This window comes from Pteropus alecto, unplaced genomic scaffold (genome assembly GCF_000325575.1).
Source record: "Pteropus alecto unplaced genomic scaffold, ASM32557v1 scaffold214, whole genome shotgun sequence".
Taxonomy (NCBI): Eukaryota; Metazoa; Chordata; class Mammalia; order Chiroptera; family Pteropodidae; genus Pteropus; species Pteropus alecto.
In genome coordinates, this window is record NW_006435787.1 from 34491 (window position 1) to 56806 (window position 22316).

The following is a 22316-nucleotide window of genomic DNA, read 5'->3' on the forward strand; positions in this document are numbered from 1 at the left end:
GCGTCAACCCCGGGGCCGGCGAGCGGCGGGCACGGTGGGCGGGCCTCGCGGCTGCGCAGTTGTAACGTGGGGTGGACGCGTATCGCTCATTTCTGCGTCTCTCCGCCCTGCTACCGTCGTTGTTTACATCCTGTATCACAAACTGAAATTTGATGGTGCGGAACGTGAGGTTTCACCTTCAAAGTCCCCGCACTAGGGTCCCGAAGAGGGAACACGTGGCGCCCAGCGGGCCTCGCCCAGCCTGGTTTGGGCCCCTCTCTTTGGAGGGGAGCAGAGAGCATTTCCTTAGGTTCTAGAAATTAGGCTGCTGAGCTGTCTCCAAATAATATTCTTTAAAACAAAGAAATACTTGGATTTAGCCACAAATGAAGAAGACGTGTTTGGTTAAAACGTCACATAATTCAAGGATGAGTTATGCAGAGCGTAGGATTTCACATGTGACCACACCCTAGTGTCTGGCTCTTGGAGAAGGAACATTTTCAGTACGATAGAAAGGGCTGGATGGTAAGGAAAACTATGGGGATGCATGTCACAGGGTCTGTAACAGTCAAACCAGAATGTCACCACTGTAACTGGTATCCAGTAACTATTGTCAGAGGGAAAAGTAACACTGGGTATCTTATCTCAGAACTCAAAACAGTAATGGAAGGAAACATGGGCTCTGGAGTTGGGCCCAGGTATAACAGTCTTTGTACAGTTGAGCCTCAGTTGCATTATCTATAAAATGTTTGATGATAATGCCGCCTCGCAGAGCTGTTAGGATAAACAGCGGTCGTTGGTTAGGTTGAATCATGTCAAGTCGCCGGCATTTGGCCATTTTTCACCTACATCATTCAGCCTGATGTTGCTTGCATGCAGCGTGGTTCCCTTGGGAGGGAGGACTAGACCGTCATCTGTGTGGAGGGGAAATGAAGGCAAAAGTGGAGGGTGAGTTGCCCAGGATCCCACTGGAGAGGGGCAGAGAGGGACCAGGACGTCAGTTTGTGGGCTTCAGTCCTTTCCATGATCAAGATTCCCTTGACCCCTCCAAGGTGGTTCCTAAAAAAAGGTTAGTAAAAGGACAGTGTTTTCACGCCCACTTCATTAGGAATGTTTTATTTTTATTTTTTTCCTGTGGCCTCCAACTGTTCTACATATCGGGTAAGGGAACAGAACTAGGATGAGATGTTCTCCGATCACAACTTTCCAAATGTGTGAACTTTCAACTTCCTGAAGGACCCTTTTAAACCAATAGTACTTTGTTTTCCATTAAGCTTGATAATTTTATAATTTGGTGTTTTATGTATCTGCTTCAAAGTGGTGAGAAACATGGGGTATCTGAATTACTGCTTCCTGGCTGTGCAATTTAGGCAAGTGACTTGACCTTCTGAAGCCTGTTTCCCTCATCTGTAAAATGAGGACAATAATGGTTGTTGTGAAAATTACATTGCAAAATGTCTGACAGAGTGAGCCGCTAATAAACGTGTTTTGCTTTGTTTCTTTTAAAAAGAATGGAGTATCTGATATCTACATCCACTTTGAGAGATGAAGCAGCTATTGAAGATTCGTGAAAACTCAGGAACACCACCCTAAGCAGAGAGGAAGGATGAGCTGGTTTTCCAGCAAAGGTGACACCACCACCTACTTCTGCTGGAGCAGCGGAAAGCAGCGCTGGCCAGCTGAGCAGGGGCTGCTGTGCTTGGGTTCAAGCTCTGCTCTCGAGGTAGCAGGCAATACCATCAAATTTGTGTTTCTCTTTATTCAAGCCACTCTTCCTATGCCTGGGATGTCTTCCCAGGAATTCCAGACTGACCTAGATATTTCGTGGTTTAAATACCTTACCTTTTATCTTTGTTTACACTGTGCCTTATTGCACAGATTTTCAGCTGGTTCTTTGCAGGGGGGTGGGGGTCATGTGAATTTTTGCCTGATTAACTTAAAGCAACATTTTTTTAAATACAATATTATTAATTGTTGCATCGTTTTAAGTTGTTTTAAATTGCCAGAGGATAATTTTAATGGGGTGTTGTATTTTTCTGTAATGTCCATTTCTGTTTTGATGCACTTCGCTTCTCCGGTCAGTCCTGTAGGGGGCAGCATTGTCCAAGTTTTGCAGCTCAGAAGGAGATGATCTGAGGCCGGCCTGAGGTTAGAACTGGCAACGGTTAGCGAGTCGTCTTCCTCCAGGAATGCGTCACTGTCACCAGATGGGTACCTTCAGAATCACGTGGGAGGGCGTGGCCTGGGCTTCTGCGGCTGAGCACAGACCACTTCCTAGATAAGGAGCATCCACATCTAGGTAAAAGTGACCAACTTCAGGAGCCCACTAGGGGCCCGGACAGAGCTTTGGGGAGTCGAGGGTGAACAGTTGTCCCTCTCAGACACAAGGGAGCCCTTTGGCTCTTCTCACGATGACCAGGGTCACACAGTCGCTGTTACGCTCTTAGCCGTGGCCACACCTCAGCGCCCACTGGGCCCCACGCCTCAAGTACAGGACTTAGGGGGCACCCCTGCTTTCCCAATGCTCCTTAGAGGATCCGGCCTTGCAGGCGGGGTTGCAAACCAGTGTCCTAAAACCCACATTGACATGGGCGACTGCCAGGACCTGATTTGTAGAGCTTTTGGGGGCGAGGGCTGTGGGACATTCTTTACCCCCTCTCTATGACCAATGCTGAGATGGTAGCAGCTGTTACCTGGAGGGAGATGGCCTCCATCCAGGCCTGCCCTCCTTGGGCCACAGGCAGAGGAGAGGCCTGCTGGGTGGTCGGGGGCTGCTTTGAGACGGTCTGTCCAGTGGGTCCAGCACAACCCAAGGACTCACCTAGATCAGAGGATAGACTGCTGGCTGGCTGTGGGTAACACCTGTGAGAGGGAGACTCTGGGCCACTGGACTTGCACAGTCCGGCCAGGAACTCACCAGACTCGACCTCAGGGAGGAATGCCCTAGCCAGAGACTCCTGCCTTCCTGCTGGCTATGGGGCTGGCCCAGGAAACCCTGTTCATGCTGGTTCTTCTTGCAAGACTAGCTTGTCCTAATCAGAACTGCTGACACTTCCAGTAATGCATTTTCTCCCACTAACCCATTCACCAGGAACCTCAGCGGTTACAAGCCCCAATGATGGAAACTGGGCCAAACCAGCACTGAAACCAAGTTAAAGCATTTGTCTCAAACCATCCTCTTCCTCCTCACACAAGTAGCTGGTGTCTCGTTCTCCAACCCCACTTTCCCTCTGTCGAGGCATAGAAAGAAGGGGTCAGTTCTGTGCATTAAGTCCCAACCTTCGGGACACTGCCATAATCCAGTCTCCTGGTAACGACACCAATTAGAATCATCCTGAGCCATACTGGGACCCAGGGCCAAAAGTCAGACTGCAGGGCTGGGCGCAGGTGAACAGAAGTGGTCTCATGTACACCAGCAACCGAGACCGCACACCCTAATCTGGACGCTCTGCTGTACACCGGGAACTCCAACAGGAGGGCCGAGGCGGACAAGTAGGAGGTGAGATAAGGGCCCTAACAGGAGCACTGGAAGGCCCTGGACCTTTGGGTGGCAGAGAGAGGTGTGGCTGCCCTGCAGAGTCCAGTGGGGGTGCTGTGGCGTCAGGGGCAGAAAGCTGCCCAAACCAGATCAAGAACATCTTGACCCCCTTCTGTGGTCCCAACTTATTGGTGCTGGTAAAGCCACACTATTTTTGTTAAATAGTGTGGAGTAATTTTGTTAAAGTCTTAGGAACTCAGGTTAGGTTTATAGCCTAAATTGTTCTATTACTAAGAAAAAAAGGATTTTGCTTTCCTGGGTAACTCACACCAGAGGAGCTGGGGGAACACTGCCACAGCGGGTTTACACTCGTGCCCATTCCACCACGGGCCCTGCCAGGGGCTGTTTCGGTGAGCAAGGACGAGACATTGCTTTATATGGTTGTAAATCTGCAAATTAACTTTAAGATATCAGTGATCGATTGAGGGCCAGGGGAGTCGTTCGGTGTCAAGGTGTTTGAGATGTGAGTGTGCCTCGACGCTCGTGGGTGTGCAGACTGCGGTGGACACAACTCGCCGGCAGCTCCTCCCAAACCAGCCTCTGCACTTTCCACAGGGCAGGTACTCCTAGGAGACTAAGGCTTCAAGAAGGCCGAAGGCCACACCAGCAGGAAGCAAAGCTGGGCATCCCCCATGCTGAGCTGAGCCGAGCTGCTTCTAGACCAGGAGGGGCGGGCACTCTTGTCTCCAGTCGGACTCCCAGGCCCACTTGCTGCAAGGTGGCTGACTTGGTTCCCTGGGGGCAGCCCTGCCCACCCATGTCGGAGTGGCTCTTGCAGCACTAGGCTTGGCCCTGAGGACTGCTGCCCAGTAGCCCGTGGCTCATCTGGGGCCTCTCAAACCCTGAAGATGTCCTCAGGTCTGATGTGGGGAGCCCTCGGCTGCAAGGGGCCCAGGACCAGGTAGGGCAGACTGATGTTTACCACCTTTAGCTCCAGGATGAGAGCAGGACCTGGGACTGTGGAGATTGGAACCGCAGTGCGGCACTGACCACAGGAGACAAGCCCCCCTGCCCCAGGTCACAGAACTAAACATTGACACCCCAAAAAGGGTGCAAGGCCTGCTAGCTGATTCTTTCTGGAAAAGTCACTCAGGCTCCAGGGCAACCTCTCCCTATTCCTGCTAGAGATAAGCCATGATCCTTTGGCACTGCCAGGCAGTTCCAAGATCTCTCAGCAGCTGACCACAAGCCCTCTGCGCAGTCCTGCCCCAGGCTGCCCAGGGGAACCTCCAGCTCGGTCTTTAGACTGGTCCATTTTCAAAACTTTAAATGCTTTGGGCAAATGTTTGATGTAATTTCATAGTATCTTAGGTTCCAGGGATGTACGGAATAATTTTCCTAGTAACTAAGCATTTATTAGTCTACTTTGGATCCTGCATCCTTTTGAAAATCTGTTGAAAGCCATGAACTCTTTCCACATGGGGGAAAAGCTCACTCCTACTAATTTTCAGGAATTTGATGACTGAACTTTAACTCTGGACAATGGGTGGAACCCAGCAAAGAACCCTGATTGGCAGGGAAACAGTAGGGCTGGCTTCCCTGCTCCCCATTTCGGGAAGAGCCAGACGTAGTTTCTAAGGGACTGGCTGACAGTCAACAAGCCAGGGCCTGAACTGGAACCTGGGAGCCTCCCGGGGGAGCTCCTGCTGTGTTCTGCAGGCCAGGGGCAAGCAAGGTGAGGTCTGGGTATGTCCAAGTGAACCAGCATCTTCAAATTTGTGTTCTCTAATAATCCACAAAGAGACAAGTTTTTAGTGCCTAAGGATTAGATTCAAGTTTCAGAAGGAAAAAGGTTTTCCTGAATTTATTAGCGAAAGGTGAGCTTCCAGACTTCCAGAACGGCATTCCACCTGGCTAGCATGTCTGAAGGCTCACAGAACACGGGGCCATGCTCTGGACACCAAGGGAGTCACAGCTGTCCCAGGACTCCAGAGAAGGTGCCAGGAGTCTGCGTTCCAGGAAGGGCCGTGCAGAGCGCTCACTTATTGAGTCGGCAAAGGCGCACACACACAGGAGCTCCTGGTCACCCACCTAGGGGCCCGGCTTCCCTGCAGCCAGAAAACAGAGAGGGAAGGAGGCCCCAAGATCTAAGCCGAGGCGCCCAGAGCGAGGGACACTGCCGGGACTGGGTTCCAAGGCGTGGCCTGGTGACCCTGACCTGGGTAAGGGCCGACACAGGCAAGGCTTTCCGCTAGAGAACCGATGGGAGGGGTCCCAAGGTCTGGCTCAAATGGCAGCAAGGTGAGCGGAAGGGAACTTGGCACCAGAGGCAGGGAATGAAACAAAGGGCTGACGCCGAGGCCCAGGCCGGGTGAGCCTGGCTGCTGTGGGACGAGCGTCAGGAAGCAGCAATGTGGGACCGAGGGCGCCATGCAGGTGGGTGGCTGGGGCATGCTGCTTCCCTGCTCCTGGCCCTGTCCTCACCCACCAAATGGGATAATGACAGCGTCACCCTGGAGTCACTGCAAGGACTTTTAGTTCAGCTTCCCAGTAAAAACCTGCCTAGAGGATGGCACGGCACTTTCTGAGACCTCTTCCCAGGTGTCCGCAGCGCACCTCTCCCTCAGACAGCCACTGTGACCCTCTGAGGAAACAGGACAATAAAGGCACAGCCAGGAACCTGCCTGTACCACCTTTGTCCATTCACTCATTTCCTTCGTGTAACAAACATTTATTTAGTGCCTAGAGCTGTGTCACACAGCCCTGGCCTCGGGAGCGCATGGCCGAGGGCAGACGCGTGAGCAGGCACGCCCGTGTGTTCAGTGCCAGGCCAGCGCGTGAACTAACGCTACAGGGTGGAACGGCGAGTGGGACTCCTGGGGGAGGAGGCTGCACAGGAGGCTCAATAAACAGACGCCCGCAGCCCTCGCTTACGGGGCGATCAGTCGCCGGCGTGGGCTCACCGAGAAGCCTACCTCTGCTTCCTGGGCACCTCCCCGCCCATCCCGGGTACCCGAGTGCCAAGGGGGAGTGGCGCCCGCGCCTCCTCAGGGGCGGACAGGAGAGCAGCTGCACAGGAGGCTGACCCAAGGGGCCTCCGAAGGCGCCGAGACGGCCGAGTCTCCAGCTCCGAGCGCGTCTCCCAGCTGGTCTGGGGGCTCCTCCTTTCCTAACCCCGTTTGGGAAGCTCCACACCCCCGTCTCATTTTCTCCCTTCGCACATGGGTCTGGTCCAGCCCCATGCAGACACCCCTCGGAGCAGCTGCACTCACAGCCGTCTCACTAGCTCGATGAGCTGCTGGGAGCTCCTGCTGGGGTCAGACAGGCCGTTCCTGATGTTCTCCAGCAGGCACCTCTTCAACTCGAAGATGGCTTCACTGTACCCCAAGCTCACAGAGGCCATGGGGGGCACTCCGTGCCATAAGCCGGGGATGTGCCAGACGTGCTGCTTCTCGGGGTCGCAGAAGGCCAGGTCGGCTAGCGTCCGGAGGCCGTCGCCCTGCTTCTCCAGCTGTGCTGTGGCCCTGCTCCCATCGGCCGGGGCGTCTGGGAGCTGCCTCCTTTCCCTCTGCTTAGGGCCGGGGGCAGACGCATCGTGGAGGTTCTGGTACACAAACTGATAGCTGGGCATGTGCCCCGCTTTCTCCAACCTCAGAAACGCATGTAGAATGGCTGGTGGAATGTCCCTTGTCTCAGCTAAACTGACCACGGTGACATTGCTCAGCCCCATAATCAAAGTGGCCAAGGAAACCTCGAGCTCAAAGCGCCCACTGGCTGTGGCCGGGGCCCCCGCTATCAAGCCCCCCGAGTCTATCACCAGGATGTGGTCGCAGCCCAAGTCCTGGCTGAAGCTCTCAGCCACTGTGACGAGCTGCATGAAGGCCCCTCGTGGACCACGAGCCCTCCGTGTGGCGAATCGCAGCCCAAACATGGTGTTGAGGAGAGTGGACTTGCCAGTGCCCGGCACGCCCAGCGCTGACAACACCACCAGCCGTGACCGTCTCTCCAGGCGCGCATGCAGCTCCTTCAGGAGCCCCGTGACCCAGCGCAGCGGGGTGCTCAGGGTGCTCCCGTCTGTCAGCTCCAGGGGCAGCCCCCTCACCAGCAGCTCCACAGCCAAGCCCGGGAAGTGGGCAAACCGCCTCTGGCCAGCGGACAGCTTCCCAGCCTCTACCAGGCAGCTTTCTGCCTCGTAAAACTGGCCCATCTCCCGCAGGAAATGCTCCACCCCCAGGGGCTCCGGCCTGGGCAGCTCGCCCTGCTGTGGCTTCAGAGTGACAGCTGGCTCCAGAGGTGGCCTCGGCCTCGGCTGGGCCGCCCAGGCCAGCCCCCACTCCATCCACCTGAGGAAGTACTGCTTCTCGCGCACGGAGGGGCCGCCGATGCCCGCGATGAAGTCCTGCAGCCCGCCCGTGGGGCTGTGGCCGTTCTGCTGCGTCCGGAGGTCCACCAGCCGATGCCTCAGCTCCGCCCGCTGCTTCTCTGATGGGTCCGCCGCCCGCTGCGCCTGGCGGAGCTCCCGTTCCACCTGGGCCGCCTTCCGCCACGGCTCCCCCTGCAGCCTCAGCACGTCCCGGCGGAAAGCGTCTGCGTCCCTGATGTCCCTGGTGATGCGCTCCATCCTGTCCTTCGCTTGCTGACACTCCTCACAGTCCTCGTCGACCTTCAGCCCCAGCTTGCGGGCCGCGTGGGCCATGTCCTCCACCGACACCCTGCGGCAGGGGGAACGGGCCACGTGCGCCACGATGGAGCGGACCCTGCGCACGAAGCGTGCGCTGTCGGTGCTGCTGACCTTGACGAGGACGTGGGAGTGGTCCACCTTCAGCACGGGGATCAACCTGTTCAGGAAGCGTAGGTTCGCGTTCCGCTTCCCACGATAGGGACTCAGGATGAAGTAGCACTTGGTGGCCGAGCCCTTCATGGAGGACAGCAGCTTGTACTCCTTCTTACTGATGTTGTCGGTCAGGATGAACACAGCCGAGGACACTTCAGTCAACAGCTTGAACTGCAGCCAATGAGACCCAATGTCGCCTCTGAGGTTCAGGAAGGCCACGGGCTCTGGGAAAAGGTCCAGGTCCTCCCTACCACTGGGCAGTGACCAGGACACCTCCACCAGCCCGTCCGCAATCTCCCGAGGGCTGCTGCCCACACTCAGATCCCGATGCCAGAAGCAGTGGCGCTGCCTGTGGCCTGGGCTGAGCACAGCGTTAAGCAGCTGGGACTTGGAGTTGCTGCTGACCTCCATGCGCACGAAGGCGAAGGTGGGCGCCCGGGGCAGGACCACGCTGTCCTCCCTGAGGCTGCCCGCACCCCTCGGGGGCTGGGACCACCACGTCCGCACCACGCCCCTCATGGCCCACAGCAGGAAGGTGTGGCCGTGATTTTCCGAGTCCGGCAGAACGAGAGGGAGTGCGAACTGGCAAAGAGACATTTTCAGCACGATTTCCTGTTGCAGGAAACTGTCAGAGGACAGCAGCAGGGCGCAGAGCAGGTCCAGGGGGTTCACGGGCGTGTCAGGCGTGGGCAGCTCGGAGAAGGAGTAGATGTCGGCAGAGATGTCATCGGCTGTGTCCCAGTAGACGATGTCCTCTCCCAGCTGGCTCTCCTTCTCCACAGGCCGGGCATCCAGGGCCACGTCCAGCACCATGCTGGTGCTCCTGGCCTCGGTGTTGAGGGCCTGCAGCTTCCGGAGGAAACTCCAGGGCAAGTCCTTGGGCGTCTGAGGAGCCCGGCTCCTCATGCTGTCGCTGCTGATCTGCAGGGCGTCCTGCAGGCCGAGTCTGTGGACCTGGTACGTCTCTAGTCCCAAAAGTGACAGCATGTCCTGCAGGCGGCTCCTCTCCACTGTGGAGGGAGAGGGGGACGTAAGTGCTCGCCGACAGTGACAGGGGCCAGGGCTGGGGATGGAGCGCCAGCACACGGGCAGGACGCAGACACGAGGACGCCCGTAAATCACACCACCCAGGTCCAAACACAGGAAGACACGGGGACGTTAGAGAGAAAAGGACTGGGCACCCAGGGGCCACATTTAAGAAATGGGAGTTTTCACGTAAAAGTCTACGTGTCTGCTTTCTCTTGAAACCTACAGGAGTAAGCAGCTACGCGCCCCAGATGTGCAATGCACCTCATTCTCCCATCATACCCCCAAACCCCCAATATTCTCCTGCGCTTCTGCCCACACTCTGCCCAGCGGGGGGTTCTCTTGTCCTGATCACACACTCTGGGTCCACTGGTGGGTTCCCTCACACTGTCACCAGGAATTTCCCACAGGTACACAATCACTGATTCTCTGATTTTCCTATTCAAGTTCTTTTCTCTTTACAAAATATTGGAGAATTTTTAAAGGAAATAGAGAGTCGTTACTAGGTCTAGAGTGTTAGAAATCATAAGTAAACTGTTTTGCAAATGTGCACCAATAACACGAGTTTAGATTTTTATTGTGTGAAGTGTCTGTGAGAGGCCATCGTGGCTCTGCACTGATTTTCTCAGGTCTGCACACCTCACCTCGGCAATGTGGGCCTCACAGCGGGAGACTGCACTGGGCACAGCACCCTGGCAGATGTTCCACCCACTCTCCGTCCTGGCCGTGGCCTCTTACCAACTTTCACACTAGATATAATCGGTACACTCTAAATGTTAAATAAATCAACAAAATAAATAAATACGAATCCTGCTGAGCTCCAGGGTTCTCTCGAATTCTTTCTCAAAAGGCAGCACCACACCTGTGATGCTGCCTCAGCCATGAGGGAGGTGACCAGCCCTCCTCTGTTTCTCCAGAAGACATATGATGGGTTCAGAGCCACTGGTGGGTCACCAGCAGCACTCAGAACACCGGGACACATCTGTCCCACTCCCCCAACTCACTCTGTGACTCTATACGTAACAGCGCCCAGGGCTTTGCTTTCTTGGCTACATTATCAACGGCCCGCAGAGGGTTAACCGTCTAGAGGTGATTCTGATGCAGTCAGGTATGGGAACCACCAGCCTAAATGACAAGAAAGGAAACTAGAGCGGTGAGATAAAATGAGAGAAACACACACCTGTTGGAAAGTCGCTGTCCTGAGCCTCATTTGTAACATCTGAAAAAGAAAGAAAAATGAAGTGTCAATCAAATCAGGTGTCTGGGACTGACACCAGTTCATTTAAGCTGAACTCTAAACCCTCTCTTTTTCTTGCTAAAACAGTAACTTCTCCCCATTGTTCAAAATATGAAATCACAGTTATTTTTCACTTTACCCATGCCCTCTCTCTTTCCCCCAACTAATCTGTCACCAAATCCTGTAGCTTCTACCTCCATAATGAAACTCGCAATCATCTCCTTCCATTTCTCTCCATTCCAAATCTGGAAGAAAAAAGCAGACAGACATGTTCAGTTTCATCAGCAAGTTAGCACCTTCCTACCAAAAAGCAGAAGTGAGGATAGTGGCTAATTTATGTTTAGTGCTATTATTGGCTTCCATTTTTCCTATGTAAATTTCATTTTTTTTTTCCAACCCAAAATATAACACAAAGTGGTAATAGCTACATACAAGCAAGTGCTTTGCTCTAGGATATATTCTTCATAGAATTTTCTAAGCTTTGGGACAATGAAACATAAATAACTTCATGAAACATACAGATCAATCTTTGATTTTAGAAACTATTTAAAATATAACCCAACTCATTTTATGAGGCCAATATTACTCTGATACCAAAAGACAAAAAAAGAAAACTGCAGACCAATATCTCTTATGGACCCAGATGCAAAATCCTAAATAAGATACTGGCGAACCGAATACAGCAACATATTAAGAAGATTATACATCACAATCAAGTGGGCTTCTTCCCAGAGGCATAGGAATGGTTCAAAATACGCAAATCAATTTATGTGATACATCACATAAACTAATTAAAAAATAAGAATCATATGATCATATCAATAGATGCAGAAAAAGCCTTCGACAAGATACAGCATCCACTTATGATCAAAACACTTAACAAAATCGGTATAAAAGGAAAGTACCTTAACATAATAAAGACCATATATGACAACCCTCAGCCAACATTATACTTAATGGTGAAAAATTAAAAACCTTCCCTCTAAGATCAGAAACAAGGTAAGGCTGTCCATTATCGCCATTGTTCTTCAGCATAACACTGGAGGTCCTAGCAAGTGCAATCAGGCAAAACATAATAAATATATGACAACCCTCAGCCAACATTATACTTAATGGTGAAAAATTAAAAACCTTCCCTCTAAGATCAGAAACAAGGTAAGGCTGTCCATTCCATTAATTGTTCTTCAGCATAACACTGGAGGTCCTAGCAAGTGCAATCAGGCAAGAGAAATGTAAAAGGCATATAAATATAAATATAAATAAATATAAATATAAATATAAATATAAATATAAATATAAATATAAATATAAATGAACATATGAAGGCCCTATACACTGAAAACTACAAGATCCTATTAAAAGAAATCAAAGAAAATACAAAGAAATGGAAAGATATTACATGTTCTTGCGTTAGAAGAATCAACATAGTTAAAATGACAATATTACCTAAAGCATTGTACAGATTTAATGCAATCTCCATCAAAATCCTATCAGCATTTTTAAAGAAACAGAACAAAAACTCATCAGATTTGTATGGAAACACAAAAGACCCCAAACAGCCAAAGTCATCCTAAGAAAAAAGAACAAAGTTGGAGGCATCCCTCTGCCTGACTTCAAATTATACTACCAAGCGACAGTATTCAAAACTACATGGTAGTGGCAGCAAAACAGAAACACAGACCAGTGGAACGGAATCGAGAGTTCAGAAGTTAACCCATATTTATATGGGCAAATAATGTTCGACAAAAAAGCCAAAAACATACAGTGAAGAAAGGAAAGCCTCTTCCATAAATGGTGCTGGGAAATTGGAAGGGCACCTGCAAAAGAATGAAACTAGAATGTTGTCTATCACAACGCACCAAAATTAACTCAAAATGGATTAAGGCTCTGAATATAAGACCTGAAACAATAAAATGCATAGAGGAAAACACTGGAACTAAACTCAAGGATTTTATGAATTTGACCTCAAAAACAAGAGAAGTGAAAGCTAAAATGAATGGGACTACATCAAACTAAAAAGCTTATGCTCAGCAAAAGAAATTGTCAACAAGGTAAAGAGAGAACCATCTGAACAGGAAAATATATCTGCAAGCACACCTCCAATAAGGGCCAATACCCTAAATATACAAAGAACTCATACAACTCAATAACAATAAAAAAAAAAAAAAACAAATGATCCAATCAAAAAATGGGCAGAGGACCTGAACAGACACTTCTCTTTAGAGGACAAATAAATGGCCAACAAATAGATGAAAAGATGCTTAACATCACTAGTTATTAGGGAAATGCAAATCAAAACCACAATGAGATACCATCTCACAGCTGTTAGATTAGCTATAATCAACAGGACAAGTAATAACAAATGCTGGAGAAGATGCGGAGAAAAAGGAACCCTCATATACTGCTGGTGGGACTGCATATTGGTACGGCCACTAAGGAAAATAGTAAAGAGGTCCCTCAAAAAACTAAGAATTGATCTACCATATGATCCAGCAATCCCTCTACTAGGTATTTACCCCAAAGACTTGAAAATTCATTTCTGAAAAGATATTTGCACACGGATGTTCATAGCAGCATTATTCACAGTGGACAGGACATGGAAGCGACCAAAGTGTCTTACGATAGATGACTGGCTAAATAAGCTGTGGTACATATATACAATGGAATATTACTCAGCCAGCCATAAATAGAGATGAAATACTGTCAATTATGACAACATGGATGGACCTTGAGATAATCATGCTGATCAAAATAAGCCAGAGTTGAAAGAGTTGAAAATCACATGATATCACTTACATGTAGAATACAAATCTAAAAGCAACAAATGAACAGGACAAACAAACGGAGACTCATGGACATGGACTATAGACGAATGGTTACCAGAGGGTAGGGGGTGGGGGGAGGGGGGGGGTAGATGGGGGAAAGGGGGTCAAATATGTGGTGACAGAAAGAAATCTAACTATGGAAGGTAAACACATAGCGTAAATATATATATGCCTTACTGTCCAAGTGTACAGATGAAACTTATTGGATTTTGTTAACCAATGTCACCATAAAAAGATTAAAAAGTAAAATAAATAAAATAAAATATAAAAGTTCATATGAATTTCTTGGTTCCTGTGAACATTATTTTGTTCTATCCTAAGGAGTTTTTGTTTTCACTTGAAATGATGCACACACACAGGGGAAGGATTATGACTTACTAACAAACTTACTTCTCCGAAGTCTCTAATATGGTGGCATGTCTAACACTTACATTTATATTACAGAAGGTATTTAATTCAGTGTTATTCAGATGCTTACGTTGTGATAAAAGACCTTAAAATCATACAGATTTGCTGCAAATGTGGGGTTGTGGGAACGACACTTCTCTGTGTTTGTTTTTAAGGTCTGACTTCTGATCCAAGTAAAAGTTATCACCTATTTCAAAATTAAAATTATATTTGCAAAACCTTAGGAATCAAGAAACGATTCTGACATTTTCAGACTTATCCTCTCATGATTTCCGTGTGATCAGGTAGATGCACGTGACATTTAAAGCAGTCGTCTTTGATGGGGCGACACCGTGAGGTACAGGAGAGAGAAAGACGAGGGAAAAAGGAAGCGGGTCCGAAAGCAGGAGAGCATCACAGACATGGACGGTTCACAGACCAGAGCACACGCTGAGCACTCAGCTGACAAGACACCAGGAGAATTTCCAAGGGATCCAAAATGCCACGAGAAGGAAGATCGATGGCTGGAGAAGGGAACGGGAAACCCGGAGACACCCGAGATGGGGCGAGGCCCCGAGAGAGAGTCATCGGAGCTGGAATCAGAAGTGAGCTTCAGGCCCAGAGAAGACAGGGCTGAGCTTTGCTAGGAATGAGCGATGGCTCTGACTTGAACCAGAGAGGGAGCAGGTGGGTGAGGCCACAACGCAAAAAGTGGCCGGAGGGTCAGGCTGTCAAATCACGGACACCACTGCCAAGGGCGGGAGAGCAAATGAGACGCAGGCAGAGAACGCCAGAAGCCAACATGGCCATCGGACATCAGCGGCCGATGCACGAGGCAGAAGGAGGGCAGCAGGGCTGCAGGCAAGGCCACAGTCAGTGCCATTATGGGGCCCGGCAAAGGCTTGGTGCCATGGGCCAAGGCCTCCTCTCACTTCCCGTTAGGAGGGAACAGGCTCAGGCTCCTGCCAAGTGGAGCACAAGGGGCCGAGTGTGGGCCAGGCCTGCCCACTGACATGCACTCTGAGTGGGGCACTCACAACCACTCTCACCCTTCAAACCGAATGACTTTCCCCCTGAATTATTAGAGTACCCAATACTCATGCTATGGAGTTTTTCACCAAATGCTGGAATGAATACTTTTATTGGGCAGCAAATAGACATTTAAGAGACCATGTGAGACCTTGGTTTGGGACTGTTAGTGCTGACAATGAGGACACCCATGTGACAAGAATGAAGGTGAATCCCTCCCTCATGCCACATATAAAAATTAACTGAAAATCAATGTCCTAAATATAAGAGCTAAAACCATAAAACTCTTAGAAGAAGACATGGGGTTACACCTTTGTGATCTAGAATTCGGCAATGGATTCTTAAGTACGGCACCAAAAGCACAGGCAACAAAAGAAAAAAATAGATAAACTGGACTTCATCTAAATAAAAATTGTGTCTGCATCAAAAACATTATCAAGAGTGAAAAGACAACCTACAGAATGGGAAAAGATATGTGCAAACCAAATGTGATTAGGGTCTAGTCTCTAGAATACATAAATAATTCTCGCAACATCACAACAAAAAAGAAAAACAACCCAATTTAAAAAATAGGCAAAGCACCTGAATAGAAATTTCTCCAGAGGAGATACGCTCAACATCACAAGTCACTATGGAAATGAAGATCAAAACCACAATGAGATGTCACTTCGCACTTGCTAGGATGGCGATAAAAAGCAAACAAACAAAAAATAAAAAATGTTGACAAGGATGGAGAAAAACTGGAACCCTCACACATTCTGGTGACATTGTAAATGGTGCGACCACTATGAAAAACAATATAGCTGGTACTGGAAGAAGGAAACGTAGAATTGCCATTTGACTCAGCAATTCCACTCCTAGATGTACACCCCTCAAATTAAAACGAGCACTCAAAGCAGTACACGTAGTTGCCCATTCACAAAAGCACTATCCACAGCAGCCAGAAGGTAGAAACAACCCAAATGCCCACTGACAAAATGTGGTCCATCGGCACAACACAACAGTACTCAGCCTTAAAAAGGGACAACAGAGACGAACCCAAACGGTACCCTCAGAGAAAGAAACTAAACACAAAAGGCACATACACACTGTATGATTTCAGCTACGAGAAATATAGACACGAGAGAGACACGTAACACAGACTGGTGGTTGCTATGGGTCCTGGGAGGAGGGACAGATGGGAAAACACTGCTCAATGGGCACAGAGTTTCACTCGCGAACGGTGGAGAGGGTTTTGGAACTACTTAGATAAAAAGTGGAGATTGCATAACTTTGTGAGTGTATTAAATGCCACATAATTATTCACTATAAAGTGGTTTTTTCCTCAATGTTTTTTTCCATTTTTATTGTTAAAATACACATAAAATATGCTAACTTAACCATTTTTAAGTGTGTGGTACAGTGATATTAAATGCATTTCACACTGCTGTGTGGCCATCACAACATCCATCCCATAACTTTACTGATCTTGTAAGACATCCTATACCTATTAAAAAATATAAGTAATTCCCCATCCCCTCCCTCAGCCCCTGACAATCACCACTACACTTTGTGTTTATGATATGACTACTCTAAGTACCTCATGTACCTCATGTGGACTCATACAGTATTTGTCTCTCTCCGCCTGGCTTATTTCTCTCAGTGTACTGTTCATCCATGCTGTTGTATTCTGTAGAATCTCCTTCCATTTAAAGGCTGAATAATATGCCATTGTGCGCATACACCACATTTCGCTGTGTTTATCCACTGATGAACACTGGGTTGCTTCTATGTTTTAGCTATTGTGAATAGCGATGCTACAAATGTGGGTGTGCAAATATCTCTTCGAGACCCTGCTTTTGATTTGGGGGTTATATACCCAGATATGGAACTGCTGACTCATCCGGTAGTTCTACCGCTGGTTTTTTGAGGAACCTCCACACTGTTTTCCACAGCAGCCCCACCAACAGTGCACGAAGCTCCAGTTTCTCCCCATCCTTGCCAGCTCCTGTTCTTTTCTGGTTTTTTGATAGTAGCCATTCTACTGAGTGTGAGGCAGTGAATAAATATTTGTTTGAATTAGTCAAACAAAACAAAATGTGATTAACCCAAATTTCTTTGCATATTTTGTGGGGTTATTTCTGCGTAACACTACAAATATCCAATAGAACACATCCATTTTGAGAAGCATCAAATTAACGAAAGAAAGATTAAAAATGAGGTGCTAAGAGAAATTAAGATGTCTGAAGTATGGACACACTGTGACGCTGATGTCACAAAGGGCAGCTACAGCCCTACCCCCCTAAATATCCAGAAAAAGAAAAACCAGCTTATGTGGACTATGACCAGAAAGTCCACAAGCCCCCGTCTGCCCAGGATGGTTCCAATTGACACCTGTTGTCCCAAAAAAAAAACACCTTTCCCACTCAGAAGTGCCCAGTTTAGAAACTGGTCAGTCACCCTAAACATGACGCAGGACGGCAGTTACGACATTCAAACTGGAGTGATGTGTTCCCAGTAAACTGTGTGATAATCGCCTGTTTAAACTGAACCCTATTTTGAATGTACAAGGGAAGCTGAAAAGACCTCTAGATGGAATCCTCCTGTGAAAGGAAAGCACAGCCTGGTGCTCGCTTGCTCCTGAGGCTGGCATCGCGAGCCCAGGGTGCTGCTGGGGCCCAAAATACCGACAGGACAGGAGACATGGACTTGCTCTGGACAGGGCCCAAACCCGGCTTTACCTGCAATGGCCACAGCTGTTCCTCTCTCAGATGCTTTTCTTTCTGGGGCCACTTCTCCCAACTCTGAATGTCTGAAACAATTTCAGAAGAAAATTAGAATTAAAATAATGAAAGACCACTTTCACCTTTCAAATTGGCTGCATATCAAAATATCTTGTGGAGCCTTTAAAAACTACAAATCCTAGTCACACCCCAGATCCTTGACACCTGAATCTCAGAGGCTCTGAATGCAGCCTGGGGATCTTTGTTTCTAGAAGCACCTCTGTGATTCTACCGTGCAGCCACACTGAGAAACACTGGTCAGGAAACCAGCACTCTCAAAAATTACGAGCCAGAGGACAAACACGGCCATTCAGAAAGACATAAAATATACATACCCTTTGACCAGTAATTCCACCTCTATCCTAAGAAAATAATTGAGATTTAATTACAAAAATGTTGATGCCAACTTTACATATCACAGCGAAAAACTGGACACCTTTTAAAATCAAAGCCCAATAACAGGGAATTCTGGCACAGCCTCCTACAAGCATTACAACCATTACAATAGTCTGTGGGTCTCATCTTGTGGATGTTGGGTGAGATGTTGCGGAGGGTTGGCAGCGATGGTCCCTGAGTGGGGAGCCAGGTCACAGAGCAGTGTGTGCAGCGTGGCTGCCACTGAAGACTGCACATATTTGCCACTGGAGAAAGGACATACCAATAAAAAATAGAGGAATTTAGAAAAAGAACTCAGAGAGGCATGCTGGGATGGGACACACCAGTGCGCACTTGCCATTTCTACATGCGTGCTCATGTGCACATGTGTGCACACACACACCCGCCTCTTAGCTCTGTCCACTGAAGGGGCTAAGAAGCAAAGACACTGGTAGCAATGATCACACCAAGCATCCTTCAGTACAATTCCAGGCCGAAAGACGCCAGGGCTCCGCGGAGAAACGGCTGGTTTGGGGAAAGAACAAGATGAGCCTCAGCGTCTGATTTCAGAGAACGAGGAAGTGCGCCAAGAAAGGGCTGGGGCACGTCACAGGGCACAGCGGCCAGCTCGAGGGGCGCCCACCGCCAAGTCTGGGACGGCGTGAGCGTGGATGGAATTAAGTACAGAGATTAAGAACCACTGGAAAACAGAAACTACTGAGTCCATACAGAAAGTAAACAGATCGACGGAGGGGGAAGAGGGCTCCCGCTGGCGCGGAGGCTGCTGCAGTGGGAGCAGCTCATCTGCACCCATCTCAATCAGGACAGGTTCGTGTGAACACCTTCAACGACTCCCAGCTCCTGCAGGAAAATGGCGAGAAGCAAAACGCCTGTCCAGTCTTAAAATAGTTCTCATGGACCACTTCCAAGGTGCCACATAATTATAGTTGAATGGGTGACCAAAGCCAGTGACCATGGGGACAGAGGGTCACTGCCCTGAGAAAGGACACATCGCCCATGCCGGATTCCAGCTAAGAGTGTGGAACCCCGATCCAATCATGTGGACAAAGCCGAAATGAAATATTATGCTTGAGGGGGGAAAACCGTATTATCCCAAAGTAGGAATGTCATAAAAGACCCCAAAAAAGGACTGAGGAAACGTTCCAGATGAAGGGTGCTGGAGCAATACCTCACCCTAGACTGGGTCTTGAAGCAGGAGAACTCTGGGGGTCGACTGACAAAACTGAAATGTGGGTGGGGTCAACGTTAAACTTCCTGGCACTGACGACTGCACTGTGGTTGTGCGAGAGAATTTGTCTGTTCTTAGGACGCAGACACTGAAGGGTTTAGGGATAAAGGGTGACGATGCACGCAAGTTGCTCTGTAAAGGATAAGAAAAAAATTATACATATAATTATATACACATCCAAACCCATAGAAAGAGACAACAAGAGAGAGAGAAAGAATGATAAATGAGAATAGTAATGAGCTAAAATGTTAAGAATAGGATACTATGGACAAGGGGACTTTTTATTTTTGTAATTTATCTCTAAGCAGAAATTGTTTCCAAATAAAAAGTTTAAAAAGTTAATAGTGGTTATTTATTTCTATGTATTATATCAGTTTATTCTGTCTTATTTGAATTCTTTTCAATAGAAGCAGCATGTATTGATTTAATAAAACAAAAAGAGCTATTAAAATGGCACTGTGAGTGGGGCTCAGGGACAGAATAGAACATGGGGTACCCCAAGAAGACTTGACAACCCGGTGCCCTTCAAGCCCACGTTCTCGCAACCGTGCCTTTAAGCGCTGGCTCCTGGCAGACCAGCTCCACTAACCGACCCTGCTGTGCCCGTCCAGTCCACCCTCTGGGGAGGACATAGCAGGACCCCTGGTGCTTATTCCAGCATGTTCCTCGGGGGGTTCACCCTCTGCCCTCTCTGAGGAGAGTTCCAGGAGCCACAATGGTCCTGTGTTCATGGCTGTTTAGGCCGCTTAGAGCACAGAGCCCCAAGCAACGCTGACGTGGTCGGACCCTGCCGCTGATAAAAATGGAGGCCCATGTCTTCTCTTCCTTTTTCTGCAAAGACCACATACTGCTTTGGGAATAGGGGAAAAAAGCAACCTCAACAAAGGAAAACAAGGGAGGTGGGTTGAAATCGTTCCCCAGAGGGGAAGAAGCTGGCCTGGGGCCCAGCACACAAGAGACAGAGGACAGGGACTTACGGCCCAGGGTGCTACCGGGCCTCTGCCCGCCACTGCCCACCGACTCTCGGGACACCCTCTAGGTAGTCAGTGCCCAGGATGGAGCTCGACTTCAACCCTTTCTGCCCCACACAAGAACGCAGGAATAACAGTGACATTGCCACAGGGGTGACCCAGAGTTGCAGCTGATCCTGCTGATCCTATAAACACAATTCCGTACTTCATTCTTGCCAACAAACTTCACACCTGACCACCCCTGTGCTGTAAAACACCCTGGCGGGGAGAACAACAGAACCTCGCCTCTGCCCACGCTTCTAGGTGACAGCTCTGCTTTCAATACCTGCGCGGCCTGAGCTGTATCTACGTTGAAACCCTAGCCCCCAGTGAGACTATTTGAAGACTGGGGCCTTAGGGGAGTAATTAGATGGAACGGGGTCATGTGGGTGGGGCCCTGATCTGATGGGACTGGTGTCCTGTAGGAGGAGGAGACACTCGAGGGTTTGCTCTCTGTCTGCAGGCACAGAAAAGGCCACGTGAGGACACAGCAAGAAGGCAACTGCAAGCCTGGGAGAGGGGCCTCAGGAGAGGCCGAACTGATCAGCACGTGGTCGGACACTTCCAGCCCCCAGAAATGCAAGAAGTAAACATGTCATTTAAGTCACCCAGTTTAAGGTGCTTGGTTATGATAGCCTGAGCCAACCAATGTTACACCCCAAACCATCCTGCAGGTGGAATTGGGGCTCAAACGGGCCAGGCCAACATCACCAAGCAGGAGAGAGACCCAAACACAAATCTTCTGGATCCCTTAGGGCTCATTTTTTAGGCTCAAGTAGGCTTTAGGTAACTTGTAATTAGAACTAGTAATTATAAAAATCATAAAAACAAGTCCATCTGCTGACTTAGGGTCCAGCCCTCTTCTGAGCATGCAGCCTTGCGAAGCCTCCTTCTGCCTGTCCGCAGGCAGGCCAGACCAAGACAGAGAAAACCAGAAGCACTTCCAATGGCCCCAGACATGGGCAAGAGGGCTTTCTGCAAAGCAGTATTTTGTTTTTTTTAGGCGAGGCAACCCTCGGTTGACCTCACAGATTGCAAGGACCTTGTCAGCTTACAATCTCTTTTTTTTTTAATCTTTTTATTTTTTATGCCTACAGCACCTGGTCGTCCTAGGTGGTCTCCCATCCAAGTACTAACCAGGCCTGACCCTGCTTAGCTTCTGAGATCAGACGGGATAGGGCTTGTTCAGGGTGGCATGGCCGTAGACACTGCAAAGCAGTTTTTGAAAATTACCGATATCATTATAAATAAACAAATACAAAATACAGAGGACAAAGAAATACCTCTGCTCTTCTGAAAACACTCACTATATTAATCAGTTCTCTTATAATCTATCCATGTTGCTGTAGGTCATTCTATTAACTGAGACACAGGACTACATTCTATGTGCCCATTTTACTCTCTTCTTAGGGGCTATTTAGGGTTCAGTCCTCTGGTCCTTTCAAGACCCCAGGGCAGAGTCACATGTGGAGCCCAGCTAAGGCACAAAGGCCCCACCCGGTGTGGGCTCCTGGTCTCCTGTGGCCAAGGCCCCGTGGCTCCCCTCCCATCCTCCATCCTGGGGCACCTTCCCACACCGACTTCGCCCAGGGAAAGGGGAGATGTGGCCACCACCCCGAGGGCCCAAGGTGTCTGCAACTCTCTCACCAAGTCAGTACGCCCACATGCTGGTTCACAAAAGAGGCTCCCTTCAAGTCTGGTGAGTGGAACTGGGACCTTGACAGCTCGCGGCCTGTCTGCCTCACCAGCAGCTTTTCTACTTACGCCTGGAGACTCTGACTCAGGAGATCCCACCTCTGAAAATAAAGATGCCACGACCACTCGAGTCCAGCACTCCTTGGACAGTGTCCCACAGTGCCCAGAACAGTGACCAAACCTTGTGAGTGGGCTAATTTCCAGCAACAAACCCAGCTCCTTCACTGGTGGTGCCAATAAAACAAGATGGCACAGAAAACCATTCCGAACAGAAGACCAGGTAAATGCAGGTGCAGCTGCTGACTGCAGGGTAAGACAACACCTTATCAACTGCTTTGGATAATAAAGATTCTGACTCAACTTTTGCCGTGTGATGCCCACAGCTTTCAAGACCTGCCACTTCCCTTCCTGCTCCAAATCTGGGCTGCAA

General features: G+C 49.1%; 1 protein-coding gene and 1 pseudogene across 2 annotated transcripts; both read right to left on the reverse strand.

Moving 5' to 3' along the window:
* Nucleotides 1–5287: 5287 nt before the first annotated feature.
* Nucleotides 5288–19263, reverse strand: LOC102882712 (up-regulator of cell proliferation). Of its 2 annotated transcripts, XM_025046517.1 has the most exons (6): nt 19127–19263; nt 17516–17586; nt 16654–16818; nt 10749–10799; nt 10498–10536; nt 5288–9301 (listed from the first exon to the last, which is right to left on the reverse strand). In XM_025046517.1, exons 4-6 carry the CDS (start codon nt 10780–10782, stop codon nt 6726–6728), a joined length of 2649 nt encoding a protein of 882 aa, XP_024902285.1. In that variant the 5' UTR covers nt 10783–10799; nt 16654–16818; nt 17516–17586; nt 19127–19263; the 3' UTR covers nt 5288–6725. The 2 variants fall into 2 exon arrangements, with proteins under 2 accessions (XP_024902285.1, XP_006911527.1); XM_006911465.3 differs by lacking the exon at nt 16654–16818.
* A 2016-nt stretch (nt 19264–21279) lies between these two features.
* LOC112479444 lies at nt 21280–21398 on the reverse strand (annotated as a pseudogene).
* Nucleotides 21399–22316: the final 918 nt, after the last annotated feature.

Excerpts from the sequence above, each read along its gene's own strand:
- LOC102882712 (XM_006911465.3), bottom strand. The coding sequence starts at position 10,782 with ATGGAAGGAGATGATTGCGAGTTTCATTATGGAG. Across the intron at positions 10,537-10,748 it reads TTGCGAGTTTCATTATGGAG|ATGTTACAAATGAGGCTCAG; the intron begins GTAGAAGCTACA and ends TTTCTTTTTCAG. Across the intron at positions 9,302-10,497 it reads GGACAGCGACTTTCCAACAG|TGGAGAGGAGCCGCCTGCAG; the intron begins GTGTGTGTTTCT and ends CTCCCTCCACAG.